Here is a 27,813-nt window from a genome sequence, read left to right as displayed (position 1 = left end):
AAACAAAGTAGTTATACTTATGTGCCCGTGCTTAATTTGTGTTTTCGATTATTTCTAAAATAAAAAATCTGGCTACTTATCGCACACCCAGAAAGGGCATCTCGCACCGCAGGTGAAGAACCACTGCTCTACAGGAAATTATTGAATGCGTCAGCAAATGAAGACACATTGTTTTGTGCATAGGCACAGTTAACAAAAAAAGTCCCCAACACATTAGCTAAACAGACAACACCGTGGCCTTCGAAATAAATGAGGGTGTAAGAGGACGACGTTTCGGGCAATGGCTCTTCCCCCCCCCCCCCCACAGCACACAAATAAGTGAACCGCGAATAAGAAGACCGCAAAGTGGGTGGGCCGAAGATGAAGACACGCGAAACAACTGTCAAGGACGAAAACAACAACAACAACAACAATTATAAACAACTCGTTATATGAACAAATACTCTTTCTTGATTTGAAGCTTTCGTGACTGCCGTAATCCATGCTCTTTGGTTCTTTCGGTAAAGTCACGTGGGTAGAAAAATTAAACAAAATAAAAATAATAAATCACGACGTTTCGATCGCAACACAAGCGGTCGTCCTCGGGCGGAAAAATATAATCTAGCAGTTCCACGGCGGAAAAAATAATCAAGCAGTTCTACTAATCCAGCAAATCCACTGCGGAAAAAATAATCAAGCAGTTCTACTGCTGGATTATTTTTTCTGCCCGAGGACGACCGCTTGTGTTGCGATCAAAACGTCGTGATATATTACTTTTATTTTTTTCACTATGAGACCTCCTTTACCAGTGGCAAAATATAGTAGTAGGTTTTTACCCTTTAAACTGGTACAAATATCATGATCAGAGTTTATTTTTGTTTGCATTTTGACTGCTTGTGTTGTGGTTATTGCAAACATGATGCCTTGTATAAAGGTGTCAGTTTTTGTACCAGTTTAAAGGGTAAAAACCTACTACTACTTTTATTTTGTTTAATATGTTTCTACCTACGTGACTTTACCGAAAGAACCAAAGAGTATACATCCTCTTTAGCAAACGATGCACCGGGGTTGAACGAGACCACAACTCGGGGCAACGCCGATGGAGCTCGCTGACAGATCTCCGTCTGGTCTCCCCATTGGCCCTCCGTCACGATCTGTGCTTCTCACGCACGCCACGAGCAGTTCTAAATAATAAACCCTGGGAAACTCCATAAGGTGAGGGGCCATCGTTGCTTGATCCACACTCGCTGGCCCCAGCGGGTCAAGTTCAAGTTTCACGTATTAGGTATAGCCCTGTGAGCCATTCGGCTCTTGAATCGGGTGCAACCGCAACAAAAAAAAAACAAGGGGCCCCCCCCCCAAGACTCGTAGCTTTGGCCACCAGATAATATAATTTCATGTTGTAGAGCGTAATTCATGCAATTTCATCCCAAAATTGCGCACGCCTAATTAGCCCAAGTCCCTTACGCAGATGATAGAAAAAAAAACAGCACACCACTGCTTAGCAAATCAAAAGGCAAAAAAATGAAGAAATAAATAACGAGATAAAAAACATTGACGTAACTAGAAAAGTGATCATCGCAGATGGAGGGGGGGGGGGGCACGCACACTGCCCCCCCCCCCCCCCCCCGTGCCAGTGATGCTCCTGGTCATATCTCGGACGTTGAGTGACTTTACTTCTCAGCGCAGTGACGGCCAAACTGTGAGAGCTCTCCAGGCTGGTCCAGATGTTCAGTGACTGCTAATATTCTATGGTTAAATTTCGATTTAAAGCTTTCGTGACTGGCAGGGATTCATCTTCTTGGTTCTTTCGGTAAAGTCACGTAGAAGGAAAATAATAAAATAATAAAAATACAACATAATAAAATACAATTCTGTGGTTCTTTCGGTAAAGTGACGTAGATGAGAAAAAATAACAAATAATCAAAATAAAGTTAATATTATTTATTCTTATTTTTTATATAACGTGACTTTACCGAAAGAAGCATAGAATATGAATTCCTGCAGTCACGAAAGTTTTAAGTCAAAATTTGACCGCTAATATTTTTTTACAAATTTGCATATTCAATTATGTTTTACATAAAACTTTTTTTGCGTGTAAATTGAGAGTTAAGTGTGGGTCACAAGACATCGGGACCAGCACGTACAACGCATCTCCCGTGGAGTGCAACGCTAAAGCCCATGAAAAGCCCATCGTGTGGCCTATACTTATGATTACTACACAAAGGTCCCCCGTGTAGCCTTAACAGACTGTTGGGGCAAGTGCTGTTAGCGAGCACCTCGTAGAGGCCGGCGCTGTGGCACACGAGGGGGTGCGAGGGTGGACAACACCACGCCCGGCCGCCTTTGTCTCCCCCACTGCCGAAGCTTATCACGCCGCAACGGGTGCTCGTTTAAGGCTGAGTCGACCTAGGGGAGGCCCGTGGTCGGTTCCGAATGTCGGTGGTGGCCGTGAGCGGGAATCGAACTCGGGTCGCAGGCTTCAGTGGTGACCAGCGGCGCTCACCAACTGCGCCACCGCTCCCAAGATGAACACTAACACTATGTAAGGAATGTAACACGACGTTTGTTCCTGGGTAGTAAGTGTTATTGCCTAATTGCTTATGCCTCAAAAGTACAGAGAATGGCTATTGTTCCCCATAAACTTTGCTTCTGTGACCAGGACTTTATGTGCAGGAATGACACAAATGCACACCACGTTTTCTCATTGAAAATAGGTACATTTAAAAATGTCACTGTCCTGGTCACAAAAGCAAAGTGTGTGGGGAATAATAGCCATTTTCTGTACTTTTGAGGCATAAGCAATTAGAAAATAACATACTCTTAGGGTTTTTTCGGTAAAATCACGTAGGAATAAATAAAATAAAAATAAAAAATAATTATAGAAATAAAATAATAAATCACGACATTTCGGAGGCACAGAAAAATAACTGTAGTGACTACAGTTATTTTGCTGTGCCTTTTTACACCTGATGAAGGAAGCTTGTGTTGCCTCCGAAACGTCGTGATTTAGTATTTTGTATGAATTTATCTATTTATTTATTTTACCTACGTGCCTTTACCGAAAAAAACCTAAGAGTATGAATCCTTTCAGTCACGAAAGCTTCAAATCTAGAATAGAAAATAACACTACCCAGGACCAAAACATTTTTTTGCTACACAGTGTTATTCATTATTATAATGCATTATAATCGCACGCAGCAAGTTGACTTTTTGTAACTCACCTTATAACGAGGGCAATGCGTCAACAAGCATTGCTTATGTGTTGGGATTTCATTTTTAATTTGGAGCGAGACAACTGCGTGAAGGAGGCGATTGAAGTCTGCTAATTTACTTCTTGGTTCATTCGTTAAAGTCACGTCGAAAAAAAATATCTGCTAATTTACTTAGTCACTCGATGCGCGTGCGTTGTATTACACAACAACACAACTCGAAACAAGACACTGTAACCGCTTTACAAATTCCGTGCAAACCAATTGACGCGTGAGTGTAATCATAAATTATTCACATCCTTATAACGTACCGTTATTATTAGTCAATTTCCAGAATTGAATTTTTTTTTAACAAAGGCGATGCAGACCCCTGTGAGTAATTGCAGAGTCGCACGATTTGAAGTCCGCAACGCCGAGTGGCATCTTCAACATTTTTATACTCTAGCTCACGCCCACGTTTGGCGGTGGTGGGGGTGGGAGATAGTTGTCTTGAGAGTTGAAATGTTGATTTTTAAAAAAACACGTGTCGCCATCGTCGCTAAGGGCTCCCCGAGGTGTCAAGACGAGAGGTGACGACACTTTCCTCTTCGTCTCTGGGTGACCAGCCCCCCCACCCCACCGCCGCCACCCCTAGGGTGCGTAAGCGACTTTGAAGTTTGTTACCACGGTGCCACGAGTCCCACCAACCCACCCACAATGACTCCGTGCATAGCGCCACACTCACCAACCACAAGGACACCGTGTAGCCTGCAAACAGACTGCTGGGGCAAGTGCCGTCAGCGAGTAGCAGGCATTGATGCGTGGCCTGGCACTGTGGCGCACGAGGGGGTGGGTGGGCCAGCACTCGCTGCCCCGACCGCCTTTGTCTCCCCAGTGGCGATGTTTACAAAGAACCCCCATATAGCCATAACAGACTGTCGGGGCAAGTGCTGTTAGCGAGCTCTTTGTGAAGGGCAGCACGGCACACCAGGTTATGTAGGTGGCCCACACCACGCCCAGCCGCCTTTGTCTCCCCAGTGGCGATGTTTACAAAGACCCCCCGTATAGCCATAACAGACTGTCGGGGCAAGTTTCTGTTCGCGAGCTCCTCGTGAAGGGTGGCACGGCACACCAGGTGATGTAGGTGGCCAACATCACGCCCGGCCGCCTTTGTCTCCCCACTGGCGATGTTCACACGTCGCACCCAGGGTACCCATTTTGAGGCCGAGTCGACGTAGTGGGAGGACCAGGATCGGTTCAGATCACCGTCACTGGTGTTGGCCGTGAGCGGGAATCGAACTCGGGTGGGCGGGTTCGTAGCGCGGCGTAGCGCTCACCACTACGCTACACAAGGGCGAAGATTCCCCGTATAGCCAACATCGCCTGTCGGCCCAAGTAATTGCTACCCATGCGCACAAAGGCAAAGATCCCCCGTGTAGCCGTAACGGACTTTTGAGCCAAGTGCTGTTAGCGAGCTTCTAATTGCTACCCATGCGCGCAAAGACAAAGATCCCCCGTGTAGCCGCAACGGACTTTTGAGCCAAGTGCTGTTAGCGAGCTTCTAATTGCTACCCATGCGCGCAAAGACAAAGATCCCCCGTGTAGCCGCAACGGACTTTTGAGCCAAGTCATGTTGGCAAGCATCTAATTGCTATCCGCACGTACACACATCTAAACACACGCGCGCACGCACGCCCTGTCACGAGATGCCCCCCCCCCCGCCCCCCCCCCCATGGTTTGATGTCCTCGGGGTGTTCCACCAATTAGCCGTGATGCGCCTGCTTCACGCCTACAGCAAGGCCCCCCCCCTAAGTGCCCCCCCCCCTAGGAGCTCTGGGGGGCCTCGTGTGAACACCCGTCCAACACCCGCTCGTCACGCAGAGCTTAACTTTTTAACTGCATCAACAGCCGTCCACAGCGCACAGATCGAGCGGCCAGAGAGGTCAAAGTGATCGGCGAATAAGAAGACCGCAGAGTAGGCGGGGTCGAAGATAAAGGACACGCGAAACAACCGTCGAGCACGAAAATAACAACAACAGCAGCAACAACAACAACAATAAAACAACTCAGTTGTATGAGTACATTCGCTTTCACAAAAATGCACCGGGGTTGAACGAGAGCACAACTCGGGGAACGCCGATGGAGCGTCCTTTCACCGCCTCGACGTGCACACATTCACACATTCACACACAGAACACGCCTCGACGTGCACACATTCACACACACATGTAATAAGGTCGTGGAAGCGACTTCTGGAATCCGGTCTTTATTTGTCTTTCGTTCACAACACTCCTATCTTACTCCTTCACGCTGCTGACAGCCAGCGTGAGAGGGATAGAGAGAGAGAGACACGCGCGGCCACGTGGCAGCTTGGACCACGTGGCAGCCTGGACCCCACTCCAGCGTGGCCTCACCCTCCGTTCGTTCCAGATCTGACCACGTGTTGTTCGTCTCCACCCCTTTTAATACCCGGGTCACGTGGTACCTTTCCACCAATCCTGGTTAACCTCTATGGAATCTTCTCGACTCCATCGTATGCTCCCAGGACCACGCCCCTGACTCGTCCCCCCATTGGCTGTGGCTAAAGCCAGCAGAACCAATCATCTACTTGCAGCTGTCACCTTCCCATTACGTCTGGGCCACGCCCCTAGACTTCTCCCCATTGGCTATGGGCCAGGACCGGCAGAGCCAATCATCGTAACGAGGTGTGATCCATCAGCAACCCGGATATATCCTCACATTACACATGACACGCCTGGACATGCACACATTCACATACAAAACACGCCTCGACGTGCACACATTCACACACAAAACAACAAAGATCCCCTCCCCGTGTAGCCTGCAACATACTGTTGGGGCAAGTGCGGTTAGCGAGTAACACCTATGAAGGCCGGAACGGCACACGAGGGAGTGGGCGGTCAGCACCACGCCCAACCGCCATTGTCTCCCCAGTGGCGATGTTTAACTGCACACCGCACCAGGTACTCATTTGAGGCTGAGTCGACGTAGTTGGAGGCCCAGAACCTATTCAGATAATAATCGTCGCTGGTGTTAGCTGTGAGCGTGAATGGAACTCGGGTCGCCAGGTTCGTAGCGTAGCTCTAACACGCGCGCACACACGCACGCCACACGCACACCACACGCACACCACACGCACACCACACAACAACAACCGCCATTCGCCACTAAGTGGCGGTGACGTCACCACGATGCTTGTGCCAGGCCATGTGCACCTTGAGGCCACGTGAGGCGTCGAACGCCCGCTGGCAGGAGGTCACGCGGCTGAACCAGGTGCCACACCACACGCACACATCACACCGCACGCACACACCACACCACACGCATACCACACCACACACCACACACACTACACCACACGCACACACGCACACATCACACCACACACACCACACACCACACACACCACACCACACGCACACACCACACGCACACCACACCGACATAGGCGCCAGATCGCTACCACGGCTGCTGTCCTTACGACCAACGCCGTAAATGGATCCGTGTGGGTGGATGGATCGATGGATGGATGGATCAATGGTGAATGATCTGCGATCCCCACTCATTCCTTTTTCCTTGTCTAAATACGCACCATTCCGCAACTCTTCGCTGATATTCGCGCAATATGTATATAGTATATATGGTATATTATATAACAATACCATTAAACAACGTTCCATGTTTCGGGTTTCCTGGCTGGCTGCTGTCTGGGCGTGTCTACAACCCCAAGGATGACTAATGGCCGCTGCAGGTGGTGGCCACCAATACTAGCTGGGTAACTGGGGGTTTCCGTTGTAACAAATAAACGTTGAATTGAGCTGTAATGGTTGAAGAAGAAGTTCCGTATATTTTTGACTTGAAAGGCATTTTTTACAACTTAGAAGACCACTATGAATTGTACTAAGAAGAAGAGCCATTGCCAGAAATGTCGCCCGTTAAATATTTTTCCTTTTGGATTAAACCATTTTGGAGTTCTAAGTGCGGTGTTGAATGCACAGCACCTTGCTTCGTGACAGTCTTGCGCTATAAGAATGACGCGGACATCAAATGTGTCCATGGTTCGATCGTGTCATTCAAGGAGACGGAATGATGCAACCCTAAGCAAGAAGTGAAGGACTTGATATTTGCTTTATTGTTAAAAAAAAACAAATCAACAGCGAGACAGTGGATGAATTACAGACGCACCCGTAGAACCAAGGAATAATTCTCGCAATGTGTAAAACACGTGGCGACTCGGAAAGAGGTCAGAGTGTGACCGTGGTGAGTTGAGACGGGGCAGGTTGGTGCAGAGGTCAGAGAGAGCCGAGCTGAGCTGGCGTCGTTGAGAACCTGAGTTCGAATCCAGGCAGCCGTCCGCGATGAAATTGGATTTTGCTCGAGCGAGTCGATGACTATCTCAGCCCGGTCACCACGGACTTGACGTAGAGACCCACAGACTCACAGAGAGAGAGAGAGAGACCCACGCGCGCTTGCGTGACTCAACAGAGGAGAGCTGAGCAGCGGCAAAAGCCCCATCACCCCGGCAAGAGACATGTTGCCTTCGGAACATTTAGAAGAAGGCGATCCGGTGATCTCAGGGACATCGTTGGAGTATAACCATGGATCAGGGGAGGGACGGAAGGAGTGGTGGGGCACGGGGAGGGACGAGGAAGGGGATGGGCAATAGAGAAGGCTTTAGGAGAGGGACGGAAGGAGGGCAAGGAGGGGCAGTGTTGAGTCGATGGGTAGTGTTGAATCTATGGGCAGTGTTGAGTCTACGGGCAGTGTTGAGTCTATGGGTAGTGTTGAGTATATTGGCAGTGTTGAGTCTATGAGGAGTGTTGAGTCTATGGGCAGTGTTGAGTCTATAGGCAGTGTTGAGTCTACTGGCAGTGTTGATTATATGGGCAGTGTTGAGACTATGGGCAGTGTTGAGTCTATGGGCAGTGTGAGTCTATGGGCAGTGTTGAGTCTATGGGCAGTGTGAGTCTATGGGCAGTGTTGATTCTATGGGCAGTGTTGAGTCTATGGGCAGTGTTGAGTCTATGGGCAGTGTTGAGTCTATGGGCAGTGTTGAGTCTACTGGCAGTGTTGAGTCTATGGGCAGTGTTGAGTCTATGGGCAGTGTTGAGTCTATGGGCGGTGTTGAGTCTATGGGCAGTGTTGAGTCTATGGGTAGTGTTGAGTCTACTGGCAGTGTTGAGTCTATGGGCAGTGTTGAGTCTATGGGCAGTGTTGAATCTATGGGCAGTGTTGCGTCTATGGGCAGTGTTGAGTCTATGGGCAGTACACTATGGGGACCTCATTTGCCAGTAAAAATATGATAATTGGTTCTTTACCCTTCTATCTGGCAACAAAACTGACACCTTTTTGCAAGGAGTCATGTTTGCATAGACCGCAATACCTGCAGTCATAATACAAACAAAAGAACATAACTCTGATAATGTGCACTGTCCAGGACAGTGCACATTAGAACATAACTCTGATAATGTGCACTGTCCAGGACAGTGCACATTATCAGAGTTATGTTCTTTTGTTTGTATTATGACTGCAGGTATTGCGGTCTATGCAAACATGACTCCTTGCAAAAAGGTGTCAGTTTTGTTGCCAGATAGAAGGGTAAAGAACCAATTATCTATGGGCAGTGTTGAGTCTACGGGTCAGTGTTGAGTCTATGGGCAGTGTGAGTCTATGGGCAGTGTGAGTCTATGGGCAGTGTTGAGTCTATGGGCAGTGTGAGTCTATGGGCAGTGTTGATTCTATGGGCAGTGTTGAGTCTATGGGCAGTGTTGAGTCTATGGGCAGTGTTGAGTCTATGGGCAGTGTTGAGTCTACTGGCAGTGTTGAGTCTATGGGCAGTGTTGAGTCTATGGGCAGTGTTGAGTCTATGGGCGGTGTTGAGTCTATGGGCAGTGTTGAGTCTATGGGTAGTGTTGAGTCTACTGGCAGTGTTGAGTCTATGGGCAGTGTTGAGTCTATGGGCAGTGTTGAATCTATGGGCAGTGTTGCGTCTATGGGCAGTGTTGAGTCTATGGGCAGTACACTATGGGGACCTCATTTGCCAGTAAAAATATGATAATTGGTTCTTTACCCTTCTATCTGGCAACAAAACTGACACCTTTTTGCAAGGAGTCATGTTTGCATAGACCGCAATACCTGCAGTCATAATACAAACAAAAGAACATAACTCTGATAATGTGCACTGTCCAGGACAGTGCACATTAGAACATAACTCTGATAATGTGCACTGTCCAGGACAGTGCACATTATCAGAGTTATGTTCTTTTGTTTGTATTATGACTGCAGGTATTGCGGTCTATGCAAACATGACTCCTTGCAAAAAGGTGTCAGTTTTGTTGCCAGATAGAAGGGTAAAGAACCAATTATCTATGGGCAGTGTTGAGTCTACGGGTCAGTGTTGAGTCTATGGGCAGTTAAATTTCGATTTAAAGCTTTCGTGACTGCAGGGATTCATCTTCTTGGTTCTTTCGGTAAAGTCACGTAGAAGGGAAGTAATAAAATAATAAAAATAAAACATAATAAAATAAAATAATTCTCACGACGTTTCGGCTACAACGCAAGCAGCCGTCTTCGTTGTAGCCGAAACGTCGTGAGAATTATTTATTTTATTATGTTTTATTTTAATTATTTTATTACTTCCCTTCTATGGGCAGTGTTGAGTCTATGGGTAGTGTTGAGTCTATGGGCAGTGTGAGTCTATGGACAGTGTGATTCTATGGTGCAGTGTTGAGTCTATGGGCAGTGTTGAGTCTATGGGCAGTGTTGAGTCTATGGGCAGTGTTGATTCTACGGGTCAGTCTTGAGTCTATGGGCAGTGTGAGTCTATGGACAGTGTTGAGTCTATGGGCAGTGTTGAGTCTATGGGCAGTGTTGAGTCTATATGGGCAGTGTTGAATCTATGGGCAGTGTTGAGTCTGAGTCTACTGGCAATGTTGAGTCTCGTAAACCAATCGTGTTTGTTTGGCACCCGTGACTTTGCTGATGAGCCCTGCAAAGGTCGAAACCGGTCCAAAGTTTTTTGGTCGTTTATGCAAATTCTCCTGGCTGATGCAAGTCTGGAAGGCCACTGTGCTGATGGACTTACTCAACCCACCTGGATAGCGGATATTTATTTCTGGTGTAGACCTCCCCGTATATCAATCAAAATTTTATTATAATAATATTTAGTTTTCACACAGCCTAACATATATGCAACGACGTCACATGGCGTTGTGCAATCGGCAACACACGGAACTTGCTTTCCCACCGTACGTTGTCAAAACCGTCCATCATCACCACCTGATGATGGACGCTTGTGTTGCGCCCGAAACGTCGTCATTCATTTCATTTTTAAACCTACGTGACTTTACCGAAAGACCCAAAGAGTACTGTCCGAGTCACTTCAACCGACCGGAAAGATCCGTATCCCTGGCACCTTCGCCGAACACTTTGAGGCGAAACATGAGCCGGAATGCGTTTCGGAAGGGCCGATTGAAGGCGGCGTAGAGGATGGGGTTGAACGCGGAGCTGATGTAGCCGATCCAGAGCGCCACGCGGTAGGCGAACAGCGTGTCGGTGAGCGCCAGCGAGGCGAGCACGATCACATAGTAGGGCAGCCAGGAGATAAGGAAGAAGCCGATGATGACGCCTAACGTCTTGGTGGCGCTGTGCTCTCGTTTCATGGTCCTCAACTTGACGAGAGCCTCGGCGTTGTCATTATCGGTCCTGTGGCTTCCTTCTCCTCCTCCCCCACCTTGCTGAGCCCGTATCTTGATGACCTGCGCGCGAGCGATGCGGTAGATCTTGCCGTAGATGCACACGATGACGACGAGAGATGCGAAGTACGGGCAGTATCCGATGACCACCATGATGCCAATGTTGATGTCGAAGACGCAGTCGTTGGGGCACGAGATGCGCTCGATGGTGCCCACCGAGAGGGTGGGGCTGAGGCTCAGCAGGATGGGTGACGAGGAGACAGCGGAGCCCAGCCAGCAGGTCACGAGCATCACCACCAGTGTCCTCCTGGTCACCCGGGACTCGTAGCGCAGGGGGTCGCTGATGGCCACGTACCTGTTGAGGGCGATGCTGCACAGGTGCAGGATGGAGCAGTTGGTGAAGGCGAAGTCGAGGAAGTAGTGCACGTTGCAGTAGAGGCGCGCGTAGAACCAGCAGTTGTAGATGACCTTGGTGACGGCGAGGGGCATGATGACGAGCCCGACGAGGAAGTCGGAGATGGCGAGCGAGAGGGCGAGCACGTTGGGGAACGACTGCAGCTGCCTGAAGAAGGCGATGGACGAGATGATGAGCAGGTTGCCCAGGATGGTGGCCAGGGTGAAGAAGGCGAGGATGGCGAGCAGCAGCGCACGGTAGTTCTCGGGCAGCGAGGGCCCCGTGCAGTTGAAGCTACGGAAGGTCACGCACGCGTTGCGGGCAGAGGGTGCGCTCGTGTGGTTCATGGTGGGAAGGAACAATCAAGGGGGTGCGTGCTCGAAGCTGGTGGAAGGGGGCCTCCGCTCGAGAGAGAGAGAAGCTCTGGAGAGAAGCCCTCGAGAGACACCTACAAAGACGCTCACACGCTGGTCGAGACGTCTTGGAAAGAGTTGCGAGCACCCACACTTGACGCCGCAGCACGCGAACGAACTTGCCGATCTCGGAAGAGGTAGTTGGACGACGATAACGGTGTTTTTATTTCGTGGAATGACGAGTTTGTGGAGTAACTGGTCAATAATGCTTTGGGGGGTTGGCAAAACAAAAATGCCGGACTAAATGTGCGTCTGTATTTTATAACGGGTGGAGTTGTTGCAGTGCGAGATATGCTTGTGATGTTGAGATTTTTTTTTTAAAGGCCGAGTTGACCTAGGTGAGGCACGGGACGGGTTGATGTTATCTGGTAACGCTGCTGGGCCGGGAGTCGAATCAGGGTTCGGCGCAGTGCGTGAGCCTCTGAAACACAAACGCGCACACACACACACACGTGAATGTGTACACAAATACAACAAAAAATCCCCTGTATAGCCTTGACAGACTGGGGGAACAAGTGCTGTTCGCTAGCGCCTATGAAGTCCGGAACGGCACACGAGTGGATGGGAGGCCAGCACCACACCCGACCGCCTTTGTCTTCCCAGTGCTGATGTTAATATACTGCACCAGGTACTCAATTTAGGACTGGGTCAAAATGGGTGGCCGGGCATGTAGCGCATTGCGCTAACCACTGCGCCACCGCTCCCCGCACACACGCATACGCAAGTCATCTATATGAATCATGAATGTTGCCTTAAAGCTTTCGTGACTGCAGGAATTCATATTATTTCGGTAAAGTCACGTTATTTCCTTTGAACCTACCTAAGTGACTTTACCGAAAGACCCAAGAATTAGCGTGAATGTGTTTGCATATACACGCCAACTTGTTTCAATTTGCGGTGGAGGAGCGGTGGCGCCGTGGTTAGCGCACCGGCCACTCCTTGGGCGCTTCCCCGTTTCGCTGGCCCGCGCTGACGAGCGTGGTGAAGTATGGTCAAAGATCTCCACGGACTGCACCGTGCATGTGAAAAGATCTGAATACAGCAGTGGATTGATAAGAAGCTGGACATGATTTTACAATAATTATCATTATTATTATGAAATATTACGAACAATTAATAATTAATTATTTCATTTTCTAAATTATGAATTTACGATTGACACTGCGTGTGCGGGAGAGGAGGAGGAGGAAGAGCGGTGGCGCAGTGGTTGACTCACTAAGCTACGAACCCGGAGATCTGTGTTTCATTCACTGTCGATGATGGGGGCTGTTTGACCATACTTTACCGTACTGGTCAGCGCTGTTTGGTTGGAGAAAGTGCCCAAGACGGGTACAAAATATCACTCGTCACTGATGTCAGCCGTGGCTCGGAATCGAACTGCGGTGCGCCAACTCCTGCGCCACGACTCCACCATTCGCAAAATATCTCCCCGAACGAGCAATCTGGCGGCGTTCATCTCTTATGGCGGGCATGAACCAGTCAGTGGTGGAAATTCCACGTTATCGCAGCAAGAGCGTGTCTACGGAAAGGATAAGCAATACTTACCGAGTCCAGCAAATATCATCACCCGCCATGTTCAATCAACTGCTGGATGACAGGCTGCGCTCACGGCCGATATCTCTCGCAATCGTGCGACGCAGCAATCAATCTAACTGCTGCACGCGAGATGCATTCATCGTTCCATCTACTCGGCGGACGTGCTTTCGGAAGCGTTCCATTATTCCTTGGCTGCTACTCCTTAATTATAATTTAGATTTCGATTTAAAGCTTTCGTGACTGCAGGGATTCATCTTCTTGGTTCTTTCGGTAAAGTCACGTAGAAGGGAAATAATAAAATAATAAAAATAAAACATAATAAAATGCAATTCTCACGACGTTTCGGCCACAACGCAAGCAGCCGTCCTCAGGTGAAGAACAGGTCTGTCGGAAAGACAGCGTCTGAATGAGCACCACCAATTTTGGCAGCGTCTATTTAAGCTGGGTAGGAGGGAGAAGGGCGCCTTGACAAAGGAATTTGCATATCAAGAGGAATTTAGCATATTTATGGGAAATGCAGATATGGGATTAGTCACTACTTGTGGAATGCGTAGGAGGTGGGGGGGGAGGGTTTCAAAGTCATATTATGCCCGTGCATTATGCAGGATTAGCAGCATCAAAGGGAGGGAGTAGGGTTAGCATTAATAAAGGGAAGGAATTTAATAGTAAGGAGCTGCAGCAGCCAAACCACCACGTAATAAACTAAAATATAAACTACATCAGTATCATCAATATACTAAATATACTCTCCAATAAGGGAGCCATACCCTTTGGTTCTTTCGGTAAAGTCACGTAGGTATAAAATAAAATTAAATTTATTTTATTCCTTCATTTTACTTTGGCAATCGCCGGTTATTGCCGCGACGCGTCCTTTTCCCAAGCCTCGCTCACTTTTTATTGCCAGTTTAATTGTGGTCTTTAAACCGCGCGCGTGTTCTCTAATCCTCGTGCTCATCTATCTGTCTCTCAGTGCCATTCCAAGCGTGCGTCCCCATCTCCGTGTTTGACCGCAAAGTTCTTATTTCATTTAGTATGACTTAAATGTATCTATATTTATCGCGAGTCAAGAAAACACGTTTACCTTGAATGGTCTCTTCTTGGTTCTTTCGGTGAAGTCACGTAGAAAGAAATTAATAAAATAATAAAAATAAAACATAATAAAATAATTCTCACGACGATTCGGCCACAACGCAAGCAGCCGTCTTCAAGTGAAGAACAGGTCTGTCAAGGAGACAGATTCTGTCAAGAAGACACCTGAAGACGGCTACTTGCGTTGTGGCCGAAACGTCGTGAGAATTATTTTATTATGTTTTATTTTTATTATTTTATTCATTTCTTTCTACGTGACTTTACCGAAAGAACCAAGAATATGAATCCCTGCAGTCACGAAAGCTTTACATCGAAATTGAATGATCTCGTCAAGGAACATAACCCATCACGCGACCTCCGATCATCCTTGCCACCTGCGGCTTCTGTCTGCTAAGCCATCGAACAAAGGTGGCGGTCACCGCATCGCGCGCTTTCGGGAACGCTCTTCCTTCCGATGTTCGGAAGCCACTGGAGCCATTGCACTTTCGTATATAGATTGAAAACTCATTTGTCTCAAACTGCTTTTTGTGTTCCGTGCGTTGTCCTTCCCCCGCATCTCCGATCGGCGCGGTCGGCTACGCACGGTGCGAAATAAGTTCAACACACAACAATTGGGATCAAATTGGATTTCAGATTAAAATAGAATTCCCCCGCATTGACAACGTGCACGCTAACATGTCACAGTTAGGACGACGTACTATGGCATACGGATCAGAGGCGTGGACACACTCGCGAATGGGGATGGAACAATGCTGGAAAGTGCGCAAATGTGCGTGGGTAGAGAAAGAGAGAGGAACACGCGGATCGAAGGGCATCAGAGGACATGACACAGATGAAATACGAACGTCTTCCTGTTGATGAAAGTAAGCGTGGAGATGGAGCGATGGAGTCAGCCGCCGGTATGCTGTGATGCCACATTACTGGTATGGTGATAGGCGATGGCGCGACGGCTTGGAAGAGACCTTCATCAAGGAGTGGATCGATAATACTTGCTGCTGCTGATGATGATGATGAAAATGTCGATTCTTGTTGTGGTTGTAGATTTGTTGAAATTGGAGTCGTGCACCCTTCTCGTTTTGATTCGAGTTTTCACTTAACACGTGTTCAACCGGTCACAAGATAACAGATGCACCATTGTAGCAGTTGCTTACGTCTAAGGGCGCGTGTAAGATTGTGTGTTGGCTAATAAAAACGCAACACACTTGATGGTATTCTCCGGATTGTACGACGTGCACTTCAATAAAGTTACATGAATCTGGTCTCACGCAGACTGTTGGGGGGGGGGGCAAGTGCCGTTAGCGAATAGCAGCACCTACAAAGGCCGGCACGCACACGAGGGGGTGTGAGTGGCCAGCGACCACGCCCGGCCGCCTTTGTCTCTCCAATGCTGACGTTTGCGGTGACCTAGAAAAGACCCAAGACCGGGTTCAGATGGCTGCATGGTGTTGGACGTCGGGTTGCCGGGTTCGTAGCGCAACGCGCTAACCACTGCGCCACCACTCCCCCCCCCCCCCCACACACACAACACAGCTACTGGATTATAAGATGCACTGCGAAGATTTTCTTTCAAATACAGGCGGGGTTAAAGATGCGCCTTAGAATCATAATAATGCGGTAAGAACTGAAATGTTAAAGGGTCACAATTGGCTTCTAAAACACAACAACACCAGTATGATGCCACGCATGCATTTTAGATAGACTCATGTTGTTTGACATATGTGTGCTATATATGTGTGTGTGTGTAGATCACACGGAATGCGGAATAATCAATGTAAGGTCTAAAATAACCCTCCAGGAGCGCACGGCGTGCGAGAAGCCTTCATCCAGCAGTGTATAGACAAAAAGTATAACCCGTAAAAACAAAGTTTTTCACTATAAATCCTTTATATGCGTGGCAGCGAACTTAATATAAAGGATTTAAAAATATATTCGCCTGTGGAGGACGCGGGGATCGATCCCGCGACCTTTGGCATGGTAAGCGAGGGCGCTACCAACTGCGCTACTCCACCACGGCCTGTGGAGGGGTTACGCTCTGGGCTCTTACACTCTGACGTTCAGCCAAAGCCATGAATTAGTTCTATTTGAATATATGTAAAATAACATTTTTTTGCCTAAAAAGTGTAAAATTTTGGGAATTTTTTTTCACGAACAATAATTGTCTGGCACAACGAGTCTGTGTGGAAAATGTCAGCTCGATTGGATCACGGGAAGTGGGTTAAAAAACGACTGAAAGATTTGCACGGTCCTAAGCAAGCAAGCAAGCACGCGAACTTAATATAAAGGATTTAAAAAGGGCTCTACACTCCATACGTGTTGAACAACACATAGTCAATGTGCATACATGTTGAATCATATATTTCATTTTTGACAACTTGCAGCTCGGCACACGGCAGATTCCTGCGCAGCGCCACTCACGACCTCCTCTTGATACCAAGATCCAGGATGGTCATCGTGTCTATGCGCCGCTTCTCGGTGGCAGCCCCAAAAGTCTGGAACGATATCACCCCTCTGCACATTCGCAGCATCACCTCAATCGCCTCCTTCAAGAGAAACTTAAAAACTCACCTCTACAATCATGCTTTCGAGCGACTCTGAGCTTGGCTCCGCGCCTCTGAGTTGCGGCCACTACGTCTGCAAGTTTGCGCGCGTTACAAATTGAACTATTATTATATAGTGTGCGGGGCATACATGTTGAACAATGCGTGTGTTGAAAGCGAGATGGTCGAGTGGAGAGCGTTGTATCAGATTCACACGGAACTTCACCGCTCGTTGAAGTCTTTACAAAAAGCAGTAAAAGTCAAAGCGCGCTTTGAAACTCAATTGCATTTAGTAATTCATGTTTAGCCCATTGCCAAATAATCCACTGCTGGATGAACACCTCCCCCCCCTCGCCCCCTCACCCTCTAACGCTGCGTCGTTGATGGGCTCGTATGTGCCTGACCATACTTCACCACTCTTGTGCGTGCAGCAATTTGTCACTCTGCAGCTACCGAGGTTCGCAGTCGTCATGGCAGGGAATCGAACTCAGGTTCGAGACGTCAGCGCGAGAACCACCGCTCAAGCTTGCTCCCCCCCCGCCGCCGCCAGCTTAAACGATCACGTTAAATCGTTCAAGTCGAATCGTTACCAGCGTTGCATTGCAGTGATTGTAAAATCGTGAACGGCCACGGTGCCACCACGCAGAGAGACGCGTCGCGCACTCGCCCGGGGAAAACCCCCAACGCCATTCGTCGACGGCGGCGACGTTTCGGGCAACGGCCCTCTTTCCACAGCACACACGCGCACGCACGCACGCGCGCATAGAGAGAGAGGCCAGAGATGGTGGAGTTGGATGAAAGTTGGGGATGATATTATTGAGAGCACTCTCCAATTATCATCTATAGCCTTACCCTCTCTATGTGTGTGCTTGTGAGGAAGGGTCATTGCCCGAACCGTCGCCTATTATATTGTTCCCTTTTCTTAATGCCGCCGCGGTGTTGTTATTGACGAGCGTGTTGAGTTTGCTGTTGTTGTTATTGTTAGTTGTGCTTGTGCACCAATCTCCATCGCGACAGCAGCAGCATCACCGCCGCCGACACATTTTGTGGACATCTCCGCTTGCGGATGCATGCGAAGGGTTTCAGTCGCACGCAACCGTTGTTGGCTCGGGTGTTTATTTTCATTTTCTTACCCGCTCACCTCACGGCATCCGAGAGTCGAGGTGTCTCTCGCAAGAGAGATGAGCTGACTCGCCCCTCCAAAAAATCTCGCCTCCGTTGACGGGCGATCTTGAGTTTGCGTCTTTTGTTCGGAGTCCTCGGCGGCGAGCAACGTTGCGATGAGAGGGGGGTTTATATATGCGCGCTCTCGTCTCCCCGCGCGCATCAATCAAGTCTCAGGTGAGAACCCATCACTTGAAGCGAGGAGGAGGGAAGGAGGAGGAGGTCAATTAGTCGATGGGATGCTTCGCACGGAGCGCTCCCTCCGCGCAGAGCCGAGTGACCGACAGAATCCCACCGATGGTACTCGTCAGAATTTTCCACGACCGTCAGCGGGTTTTATTTGCGTATCCGCTCATTTGTCTATTTGTTGTTTTATATAAAAAAAAAAAACCATTTTTGTAATTATTATAATTACAGTCCTATTCGTAAAAGTTGTTGGTTTCGGTTGACGAAAAGAAAAGTGTGGATTTTTTTTTTAATCGACGGCGTAGAGATTCAACTGTCGGTTTGTTGAATGGTGACCCGCCCAATACCGGACATCTGTGAAGTAAAAGAGCTTCATAGCTCATCGGATTTATCAAGACTAAATTAAGATTTTTCGATGTAAAGCTTTCGTGACTGCAGGGATTCGTCTTCTTGGTTCTTTCGGTAAAGTCACGTAGAAGGGAAATAATAAAATAATAAAAATAATAAAACATAATAAAATAAAATAATTCTCACGACGTTTGATGCTGCTAATCCTGCATAATGCACGGGCATAATATGACTTTGAAACCCCCCGCCCACCTCCTACGCATTTCACAAGTAGTACTAATCACATATCTGCATTTCCCATAAATATGCTAAATTCCTCTTGATATGCAAATTATTTTGTCAAGGCGCCCTTCCCCCCTTCCAACCCAGCTTAAATATACGCTCCAAGCGTGGTGGTGTTTCATTCAGACGCTGTCTCCCCGACAGACCTAGTCTTCACCTGAGGATTGTGGCCGAAACGTCGTGAGAATTATTTTATTTGATTATTTTTATTATTTCATTATTTCCCTTCTACGTGACTTTACCGAAAGAACCAAGAAGATAAATTAAGATTCTGAATGGAATTGGCCGAACACACGCAAACTTGTGCCCGGTTATCAATAAAGTGATACAAATCTGCACAAGACACAGCCAAGATCCCCCCCCCCCCCCCCCCGTATAGCCTTAACACACTTTTTGGGGCAAGTGCTGTTAGCGGGCACCTATGAAGGCCGGCAAGGCACAGGATGGGGGTGGGTGGCCCAGCACCACCGTGGTCTCACCACATAATACTTTTAATAGCAGAGATATAAAAAACAAGACCGAAGATTGAATGAACAGAAGTGTGGTAAAACGATTGCGACAATGAAAACATTTCATCGGAGACCACGGCGCGAAAAACGAAGATGTCAGGTCAATTCATGGGGGCGTGACACGGATAACAAAAAATGGGTTGATGATTGGCAATTCACTATTGGTTCTACCTTTACATTGTCTAAACTGATATTGGTTATATTTTTGGATCTTTCGGTAAAGTCACGTAGAAGGGAAATAATAAAAAAACACAATACAATTTTATTGTTGAATTTTTATTATTTTATTGTTTCCCTTCAACGTGACTTTACCGAAAGATCCAAAAATATGAATCCCTGCAGTCACGAAAGCTTTAAATCATTGACATTGGTTATGTCTGCCGATTGTGTAAAGTGTACGTGGGCCTGGGTGATCTCAGTCAGTCGACCCGTGGCACCTGGGTCTGCCTCGTGACCTCCTGCCAGCGGGCGTTCGACACTTCACGTGGCCTCAACGTGCACACGGCCTGGCACAAGCGTCGTGGTGACGTCACCGCCACTTAGTGGCGAATGGCGGTTGTTGTTGTGGTGGTGAGAGAGCCTTGTACGCACGTATGCTGAACTTCTTTTGCACTGTACGTAGCCAACCGAGGTGCGATTGTGCTGCTCGTGAAAGGGCAACTACATCCGGTGCGCCTTTTGGCGTCATCTGGTCCAACACCACGTGAGACTAGGCTCTAAGAAAAGCTGTCTCGGGTGTGGATCAATCAACTTCAAGGACAGTGCATACATTATCAGAGTTGTGTTTTTTGTTTGCATTCCGACCGCAGGTATTGTGGTCAATGCAAACATGACTCATTGTAAAAAAGGTGTCAGTTTTGTTGCCAGATAAAAGGGTAAAAAAACAATTATCATCCGGTGAATTCTTGAGCCCTACAACTGTCGAATTCACGGAGCGATAAGGAATCCCACTCCTCCATAATAACTCTCAACGGCCCCCTCTCTGATAGGCGTATCCACTACGAAAATGTGAACTTCAGAGGAGGCTAATCCTCGTCAAGCTTAATAAGGCAATTGCAAGTCCAACAATGGGCAGGATGAAATACGTTTTGAGCATGTTTAAATGCGATTATTACAATAACATAACATGGCAATAACTGCTGGGGAGTTGTGAGTCAACACGTGGGGTTTGTAACCCTGGATTAAAAATATCACTCGAATCAATAACAATCGAATGTTTAAACTAAACTCTCCTTAAATACTCACAAAAGATTACAAAACGCTAGATAACCGTCATGTTCATTTTATTATAAACAGCAGTACGTACGTACTATTTTAAATCGCCTGTCCCCACTCACACACACACACGCACGCATCAGAATCGTGCACCGAGAAATGATTAATGTCCAACTTTGACCAAACCATCCGGAAAGCAACCCGATCCCATCAGACCTTGGAAGCTAAGCAGGTTTAAGCCTGGATAGTGCTTGGAAGCAGGTACCCACAATGCGTAACAAGTGGGCTGCTCAGCTACACTGTGAGAAGTAGATAGCAGTGCCACAAAACAATCTACTGTTGTCCTTTACTTCTATGTCACCCCGCACGGATAATCTCCTCGTCTCCACAAAGCCTCGCCCGCAATCACCGGCGTGGTGAAGTATGGTGAAATATCTCTCACGACCCGCACAGTGTAGGGAGGACCCCTCATCCAGCAGCGGATTGACAAAAGGGCCTGACGTGTACACGTACATTGTGTCTAATTGCGATCGCATCACAAGGAACGCCGCACAGGAACGGTGGGCATGTTCTTTGGGTCTTTCGGTAAAGTCACGCAAACCGCTTGTGTTGCCATCGGAAAGTCATAGTTTTTTGTTATTTTGTTATTTTCTTTGAACCTATCTACGTGACTTTACCGAAAGACCCAAAGAATATGAATTCCTGCAGTCATCAAAGCTTTAAGTCAAGATTTAACAGTGGGCATGTGTTATTTTATACAGGTTAAATAGACATTAATTTAGAGGCAGAAGAGAAAAAAAAAAGGTCTAGCGCGCCTGTAACTTGAACAGGGGCAGCGAGTCAACAGCACAGAGGGCTGTGGGAAGCACAGTTCCAAACAGTGGGGGCAAAACATCTCCTCGTTGTTGTGGAAGGATCCATCAGTCCCATCGCGTTCTTCTCCTCCCGGGGTTCATCTGCTGCTCCTCCGCTTGCGAGTTTGCGTACTCGGCGCGCATGTACGCCAAGTACGCGACGCACATGGACATCGTGACGAGCCCAAACGCCATCACGTAGCGGTTCTGTCCGGCGATGGGGTGGAGGGATGGGGAGAAGAGGAAAGTGGTAAGAGGTTACACGATGAGCTTGGTGTGCAGCACACGCGCAAAATCTAGCGCTTTGGAGGTGAGAGGTAGGTGGATTGCGCAGACTGCCTGCACATGGCTGCGCTACCAAGGCACACAGGGGATTAATTTCTCACTCGATATTATCCGGAAAACTGCTCGGACCTCGGTTGGTAGTAGGGATTAATGGAGCAATGCACTACCGCGGGAGTACAAGGTGCACATATCCATAACACAACTATATTGCTGTAGCATATATTCCTATAAACTCGAAGAATAGGTTAAGACAAATTAAGCAGTATCAAGAGGACAAAATAATCAGAGATGGCTGTGGCATGCCAAAATAATTCCTGGAACAGCATTTCAGACTACTCCAGCTGAAATGAAGCCATGCTGGTACATTACACTGGTCAACACACTTTTTCTGGCATAAGGTATTCCAACGGTTTTAAGGTAATTTTGGGGTGCTGATTCCAAATCTGGCATCAGTTTTTGTCTATCACATCAGGTTTTTAGATATCAAATATTGCATTTTCAATAAAAACTGCAGAAGAAAAATATTAAATAAATGTGGATATCTACATAAAATGATATTATAAACAACTATCCTAAAAATACAGCACCATATTTTAACACTAAAGCAGTCACTGACTCGCAACAACTTGCAATCATAAGTGACAGAGTTAATTTCGGGTAAAATCAATGAAAATGGGGTATGCCGATAGCATAAAAATTATGTGATAGAGCAAATCTGAGATCAGATTTGGAATCAGCACCCTGAAATTAGTCTAAAACAGCTGCAAAAATCCAGGCCAGAATTTTTTTTTTTGTTGACCAGTGTTATTAATAGGTGGCCGCATACATAATTTTCATCATTAACCATAATCATTCCACAAAAAAGATTAAAGTGCAATGATTAAATTAACGTCACCACTTATGTTTAATGTATTAACTCGCACGGTAATGGTTAATGCATTGAAAAGTGCATTGAACGTGGATGGGAAAAGGTTTGACAACAAAACGGAAAACATCGTCTGAACGAGACTGCATTACAGCGCGCTTACCGGTTTTATGAAGAGCTCTGGGTTAATGGCTCGGAATAGCGTCGTGGTTTGCACCCCGCGAAGACCCGGCACTCGCGAAAACCTGTCGCTTTTCGTCTTTGCCTCGGGTTCAGCTTTGTCGGCCTTTCCGGTTTGAGCGTCGCTGCCGGGCGGCTGAGTGGCAGACATCGTCTCAGCTGTGGGAACAAGGAGCAAAATGTTCATCACGAGGCAATGGTGGAGCAGCGGTCGGCACAGTGGTGAACACGTGGCACTACGGACCTGGCAAGCTACGTTTGATTCCTGGCTTAAATTAGTAATAATTTTTGTCAGAACCGGTCCTGCTGCTTCCCACTCTGACTGACTTGCCATGACCAGCATGGTGAAGTATGGTAAAATAAAACTCATAATTAACATTTAATGAGGAGGACTTCATCCATTGGTAGATTAAAGTGGCTGCAATTTTAAATGGATTGTTTGAAAACATCTATATGCCCGTTGGTATTGTAAAACATCGTGCCAGCTATTTCTTCCTGAGAGAATGCAAGCTTTATCTTAATTACAAGGTGGTGTTTCATCTCAATGAGCTGGTACCTTGTTCAAGTGAAGATAACCATTAACTTTATACTGGTAGGAACCTCCTGGTTCCACCAGCCCACAGGGAATTATTGTGTCCGTCCGTCCGTCGTGCAGGGAGGGGCTGGGTGGGGAGGGAGGGGCTGGGTGGGGAGAGGAGGGTGGGGAGGGGCTAAGTGAGGAGGGTGGGGCTGGGTGGGGAGGGGAGGGTGGAGAGGGGCTGGGTGGGGAGGGTGGGGGAGGGAGGGGCTGGGTGGGGAGGGTGGGGCTGGGTTTTTGGTGGGAGGGGTGGGGCTGGGTGGGGAGGGGCTGGTCACCCCGTGGTGCCCTTATAAAACTCAACGTTTAACCTACTCACACCGGCTTGTGCCCGCCCTCACAGTCGGCCATATTTGCGGAATACATCACGCCGCCTTTGACCCTGGCCATTTAACGAGCAACCCAACGTTCCTACCAGCTCCCTCCACAGGAATGTGTTTTCTAAAGGTACTCTGATGGAAGAGTGACCTGGGTCAATGAATACAAGCTCAACCTACAATACCAAGGGTCTACTGCGACAAATCAGGACTTCAGTATATACACGACTGCAATGAGATGGATCAGAAACGTGGCCGTTGGCATAGCAAATGGAACACAAGCTGAACAGTGCTCAAAAGAAGCGGAGGTGTACGCTTGCAATTACAGAGACAGCAATAGGAACACATGAATGAGGGAATACGTACAAGTTTGAGACATCATATTGACTGTTGAGAAAAGTGGGCAGAAGACTAAATTAAAATAAGATTTTCAATTTTACCAGGTCAAGGCCAGTGAGCTATATACCTATTTTTCAGAAGCGATGTGGCTTATTTATTGCAGCCAAATACTCTAAACGCATGATTCTAAATTTGGAGGGGAAAAAACCGGGGGAACTGGAGAAAAATCCACGCGACCACGGAGAGAGAGACATGCAAACTCCAAATATACAGCAGCAGGCGTCAGGGTCGGGATCGAACCCACGACCTCCTGCATACCAGGCGAGGTAGTCAACATCTCCTAGCCACCGTGATGATGATGAGAGAGAGACACGCAAACTCCAAATATACAGCGGCAGCAGGCGTCAGGGTCGGGATCGAACCCACGACCTCCTGCACACCAGGCGAGGTAGTTAACATCTCCTAGCCACCGTGATGATGATGAGAGACACGCAAACTCCAAATATACAGCAGCAGGCGTCAGGGTCGGGATCGAACCCACGACCTCCTGCATACCAGGCGAGGTAGTTAACATCTCCTAGCCACCGTGATGATGATGAGAGACACGCAAACTCCAAATATACAGCAGCAGGCGTCAGGGTCGGGGTCCAACCCACAACCTCCTGTACACCAGGCGAGGTAGTTAACATCTCCTAGCCGCCGTGATGATGATGAGACGCAAACTCCAAATATACAGCAGCAGGCGTCAGTGTCGTGATTTTACCGAAAGAACCAAGAGTTTGTATGAGATAATTGGCACACAACCACCACCAGCCACCGCCTTCACGCGGCCATTCGCGAGCCGAGGCCTAGCGCCAGGCTTCCCGCAGGAAATCCAAGCAAACGAGCACGAGACCGATGAACACGGCACGCATTTAGATTTATTCAGACATTCAAACATTGTAGACACGGCGCGAGTTGTACAACATTGGCGGACTATTATAAACACGCGGCAATGATGTGAACGTTACTCGCGTGACGAGAAAGCAGCTCACACAGATCAGAGGGACCTTGGCTCCAAAGAGTGACGGCCCGGGTAGTGGAATCGATTCATAAAAGGCTGGTAACGATCCGACTAGAATCGATTTTCTAATGCATCTTAGATTCCGACTGTATCAATTGAACGACGAAGGGAATCGTTTCACTAATCACCGGCTTTAAACAATGGATCGATTCTATCTGCTGTTGGTCTCCACTAGATGCTGCCCTAGAGGGTATTTGGCCTACTCTTCCACTCTGGTTCAGATGTTTTGTAAGACTGGGGGGGGGGGGGGGGTTAGCCACACCAGGATTGTCGCGATACTACGATATATCGTAGAGCACTCGATATATCGTAGAGTACACGATATGTCGTGGTAGAGTATACGATATATCGTAGAGTACACGATATATCGTAGAGTCACGATATATCGTAGTAGAGTACACGATATATCGTGGTGTACACGATATATCGTAGTAGAGTATACGATATATCGTGGAGTACACGATATATCGTAGAGTATACAATATATCGTAGTAGAGCACACGATATATCGTTGTAGAGTACACGATATATCGTTGTAGAGTACACGATATATCGTTGTAGAGTACACGATATATCGTAGAGCACACGATATATCGTTGTAGAGTACACGATATATCGTAGAGCACACGATATATCGTAGAGTCACGGTATATCGTAGTAGAGTACACGATATATATCGTAGAGTATACGATCCACTATCATCGTATCGTCCGTCTTTCAAAATACCGTGACATCGTGATTATCGATTTAAAGCTTTCGTGACTGCAGAGATTCATATTCTTGGTTCTTTCGGTAAAGTCACGTAGAAGGGAAACAATAAAATAAAAATATAAAACAATAAAATGCTCACGACGTTTCGACTGCAACACAAGCAATGATCATCAGGTGTGAAAAACACAGCAAGAACATTTGAAAAAAAGTGAGAATTGCATTGTTTTATATTTTTATTATTTTATTGTTTCCCTTCTACGTGACTTTACCGAAAGAACCACGAATATCGTGATTATGATTGCCATTGTGTCTGGGTGGAGAGGGTGGGGAGGGGCTGGTGGGGATGGTTGGGCTGGGTGGGGGGTGGGATGGGTGGGGAGGGGCTGGGTGGGGAGGGTGGGGCTGGGTGGGGGCTGGGTGGGGAGGGGCTGGGTGGGGGCTGGGTGGGGAGGGGCTGGTCACCCCGTGGTGCCCTTATAAAACTCAACGTTTAACCTACTCACGCCGGCTTGTGCCCGCCCTCACAGTCGGGCATATTTGCGGAATACATTCTGCCCATTGACCGAGCAACCCAACGTTCCTACCAGCTCCCTCCGCAGGACAATGTGTTACTGTGCCTCCTCTACTTACGAACGAGTTAGGTTCCAGCGGTATGTTCGTAAGTCGATTTGTTCGTAAGTCCAACTTTACTCCCGTCGATTCCAAACACGTTGTGCGGCAGCTCCGGAAAAATATACCTCCCGGGGGGGAGAGGGGAGGGATAAGAAATATTGATATAATTTCGTGAGAAATTAATCCCTGCGCAAAACGAACTCATTCACAGTAGAGGGAGCCACCATCCCAGTGGAACTAACGTAATTTGCTGTCGCAAAAAAAACCCACGGCGAAATGTTCACGTGCACATATCTACACAGAATGCAACTCAACACGTTCTTAAACAACACCGTGTCCTTACAAAGAAAATGGTACGCAAGGCGACGTTTCGGCAAACGGTCCTTCTTCATGGCGCATCGAGAGGCCAGAGATAAAGAGAGATGAGAGTTTGGAAGCGGCTCTTTACACCTTAGGGCCTGACGACAATTTAATTTCTACTCTGCCTTCTCTGACCTCTCTATGAATGGTAGTTGTTTAATTCTAGATTTGCAGCTTTCGTGACTGCAAGGATTCATACTCTTTGTTTTTGTCGGTAAAGTCACGTAGGTTAAAAGAATACAAATACATTAAATCACGACGTTTCGGAGGCAACACAAGCTTCCGTCTTCAGGTGAAACCGTCACAGCAAAATTGCTGTATTGATACAGCAATTTTATTGATACAACAATTTTGCTGTGACGGTTTCACCTGAAGACGAAAGCTTGTGTTGCCTCCGAAACGTCGTGATTTCATTTATTTGTTTTCTTTTAACCTACGTGACTTTACCGAAAAAAACAAAGAGTAATGGTAGTTGTGCTTGTGCACCGCTGCCAACGCAGCAATAGCATCACCACCACTAAATCATCTGTATTCGTACAGTGTATAGATTCATCTTCTTGGTTCTTTCGGTAAAGTCACGTAGAAGGGAAATAATAAAATAATAGAAATAAAACATAGTAAAATAATATAATTATAATAAAATAAAAAAAGTTAAACATAATAAAATAATATATTTATTTATAATATATTAATTTTATTATGCTTTATTTTTATTATTTTATTATTTCCCTTCTACGTGACTTTACTGAAAGAACCAAGAAGATGAATCCCTGCAGTCACGAAAGCTTTATATCGAAATTTAGTGTATAGATTATTTAAGGTGTTATCGGCCGATCAATGAGTGTTTATACGTGGGAGAAAAACGGAGCACGCGCCGAAAACCCACGCCTACGAGTTGGGAACGGATGGGGGGGGGGTCAACACTTTGCTGTGCCGCTTTCTCCTGGCGAGCCAGGGGTCATGGGCTCATCATCGAGGCTCACAGGGAAGGGAGTTTCACAACATTTGTGCGTGACCCACCAACCCTCGCTGCCGGCTCTACAGTCCTGGATTGCAGACCACGTTGCAGAGCCAGCACCGCCCGGCTAAATG

The 27,813-nt window shown here is 47.4% G+C and overlaps 2 protein-coding genes across 2 annotated transcripts; both read right to left on the bottom strand.

The window, feature by feature from the left end:
- Positions 1–10,567: 10,567 nt before the first annotated feature.
- Positions 10,568–11,626, bottom strand: LOC133341802 (trace amine-associated receptor 7b-like). Its single transcript, XM_061550547.1, has one exon. It carries the CDS (start codon positions 11,624–11,626, stop codon positions 10,568–10,570), a length of 1,059 nt encoding a protein of 352 aa, XP_061406531.1.
- Positions 11,627–20,307: 8,681 nt separating this feature from the next.
- SMIM8 (small integral membrane protein 8) lies at positions 20,308–25,058 on the bottom strand. The gene is made up of 3 exons (XM_061553965.1): positions 25,025–25,058; positions 22,726–22,901; positions 20,308–21,619 (listed from the first exon to the last, which is right to left on the bottom strand). Exons 2-3 carry the CDS (start codon positions 22,891–22,893, stop codon positions 21,479–21,481), a joined length of 309 nt encoding a protein of 102 aa, XP_061409949.1. The 5' UTR covers positions 22,894–22,901; positions 25,025–25,058; the 3' UTR covers positions 20,308–21,478.
- Positions 25,059–27,813: the final 2,755 nt, after the last annotated feature.

The sequence above is a fragment of the Lethenteron reissneri genome, chromosome 2 (assembly GCF_015708825.2).
Source record: "Lethenteron reissneri isolate LAM-NWPU_2019-01 chromosome 2, ASM1570882v1, whole genome shotgun sequence".
NCBI classification, from domain to species: domain Eukaryota; kingdom Metazoa; phylum Chordata; class Hyperoartia; order Petromyzontiformes; family Petromyzontidae; genus Lethenteron; species Lethenteron reissneri.
This window is presented reverse-complemented; position numbering and strand designations above follow the sequence as displayed.

Excerpts from the sequence above, each read along its gene's own strand:
- LOC133341802 (XM_061550547.1), bottom strand. The coding sequence starts at position 11,626 with ATGAACCACACGAGCGCACCCTCTGCCCGCAACGCGTGCGTGACCTTC.
- SMIM8 (XM_061553965.1), bottom strand. The coding sequence starts at position 22,893 with ATGTCTGCCACTCAGCCGCCCGGCAGCGACGCTCAAACCGGAAAGGCC. Across the intron at positions 21,620-22,725 it reads CAGAGCTCTTCATAAAACCG|AACCGCTACGTGATGGCGTT; the intron begins GTAAGCGCGCTG and ends ATCGCCGGACAG.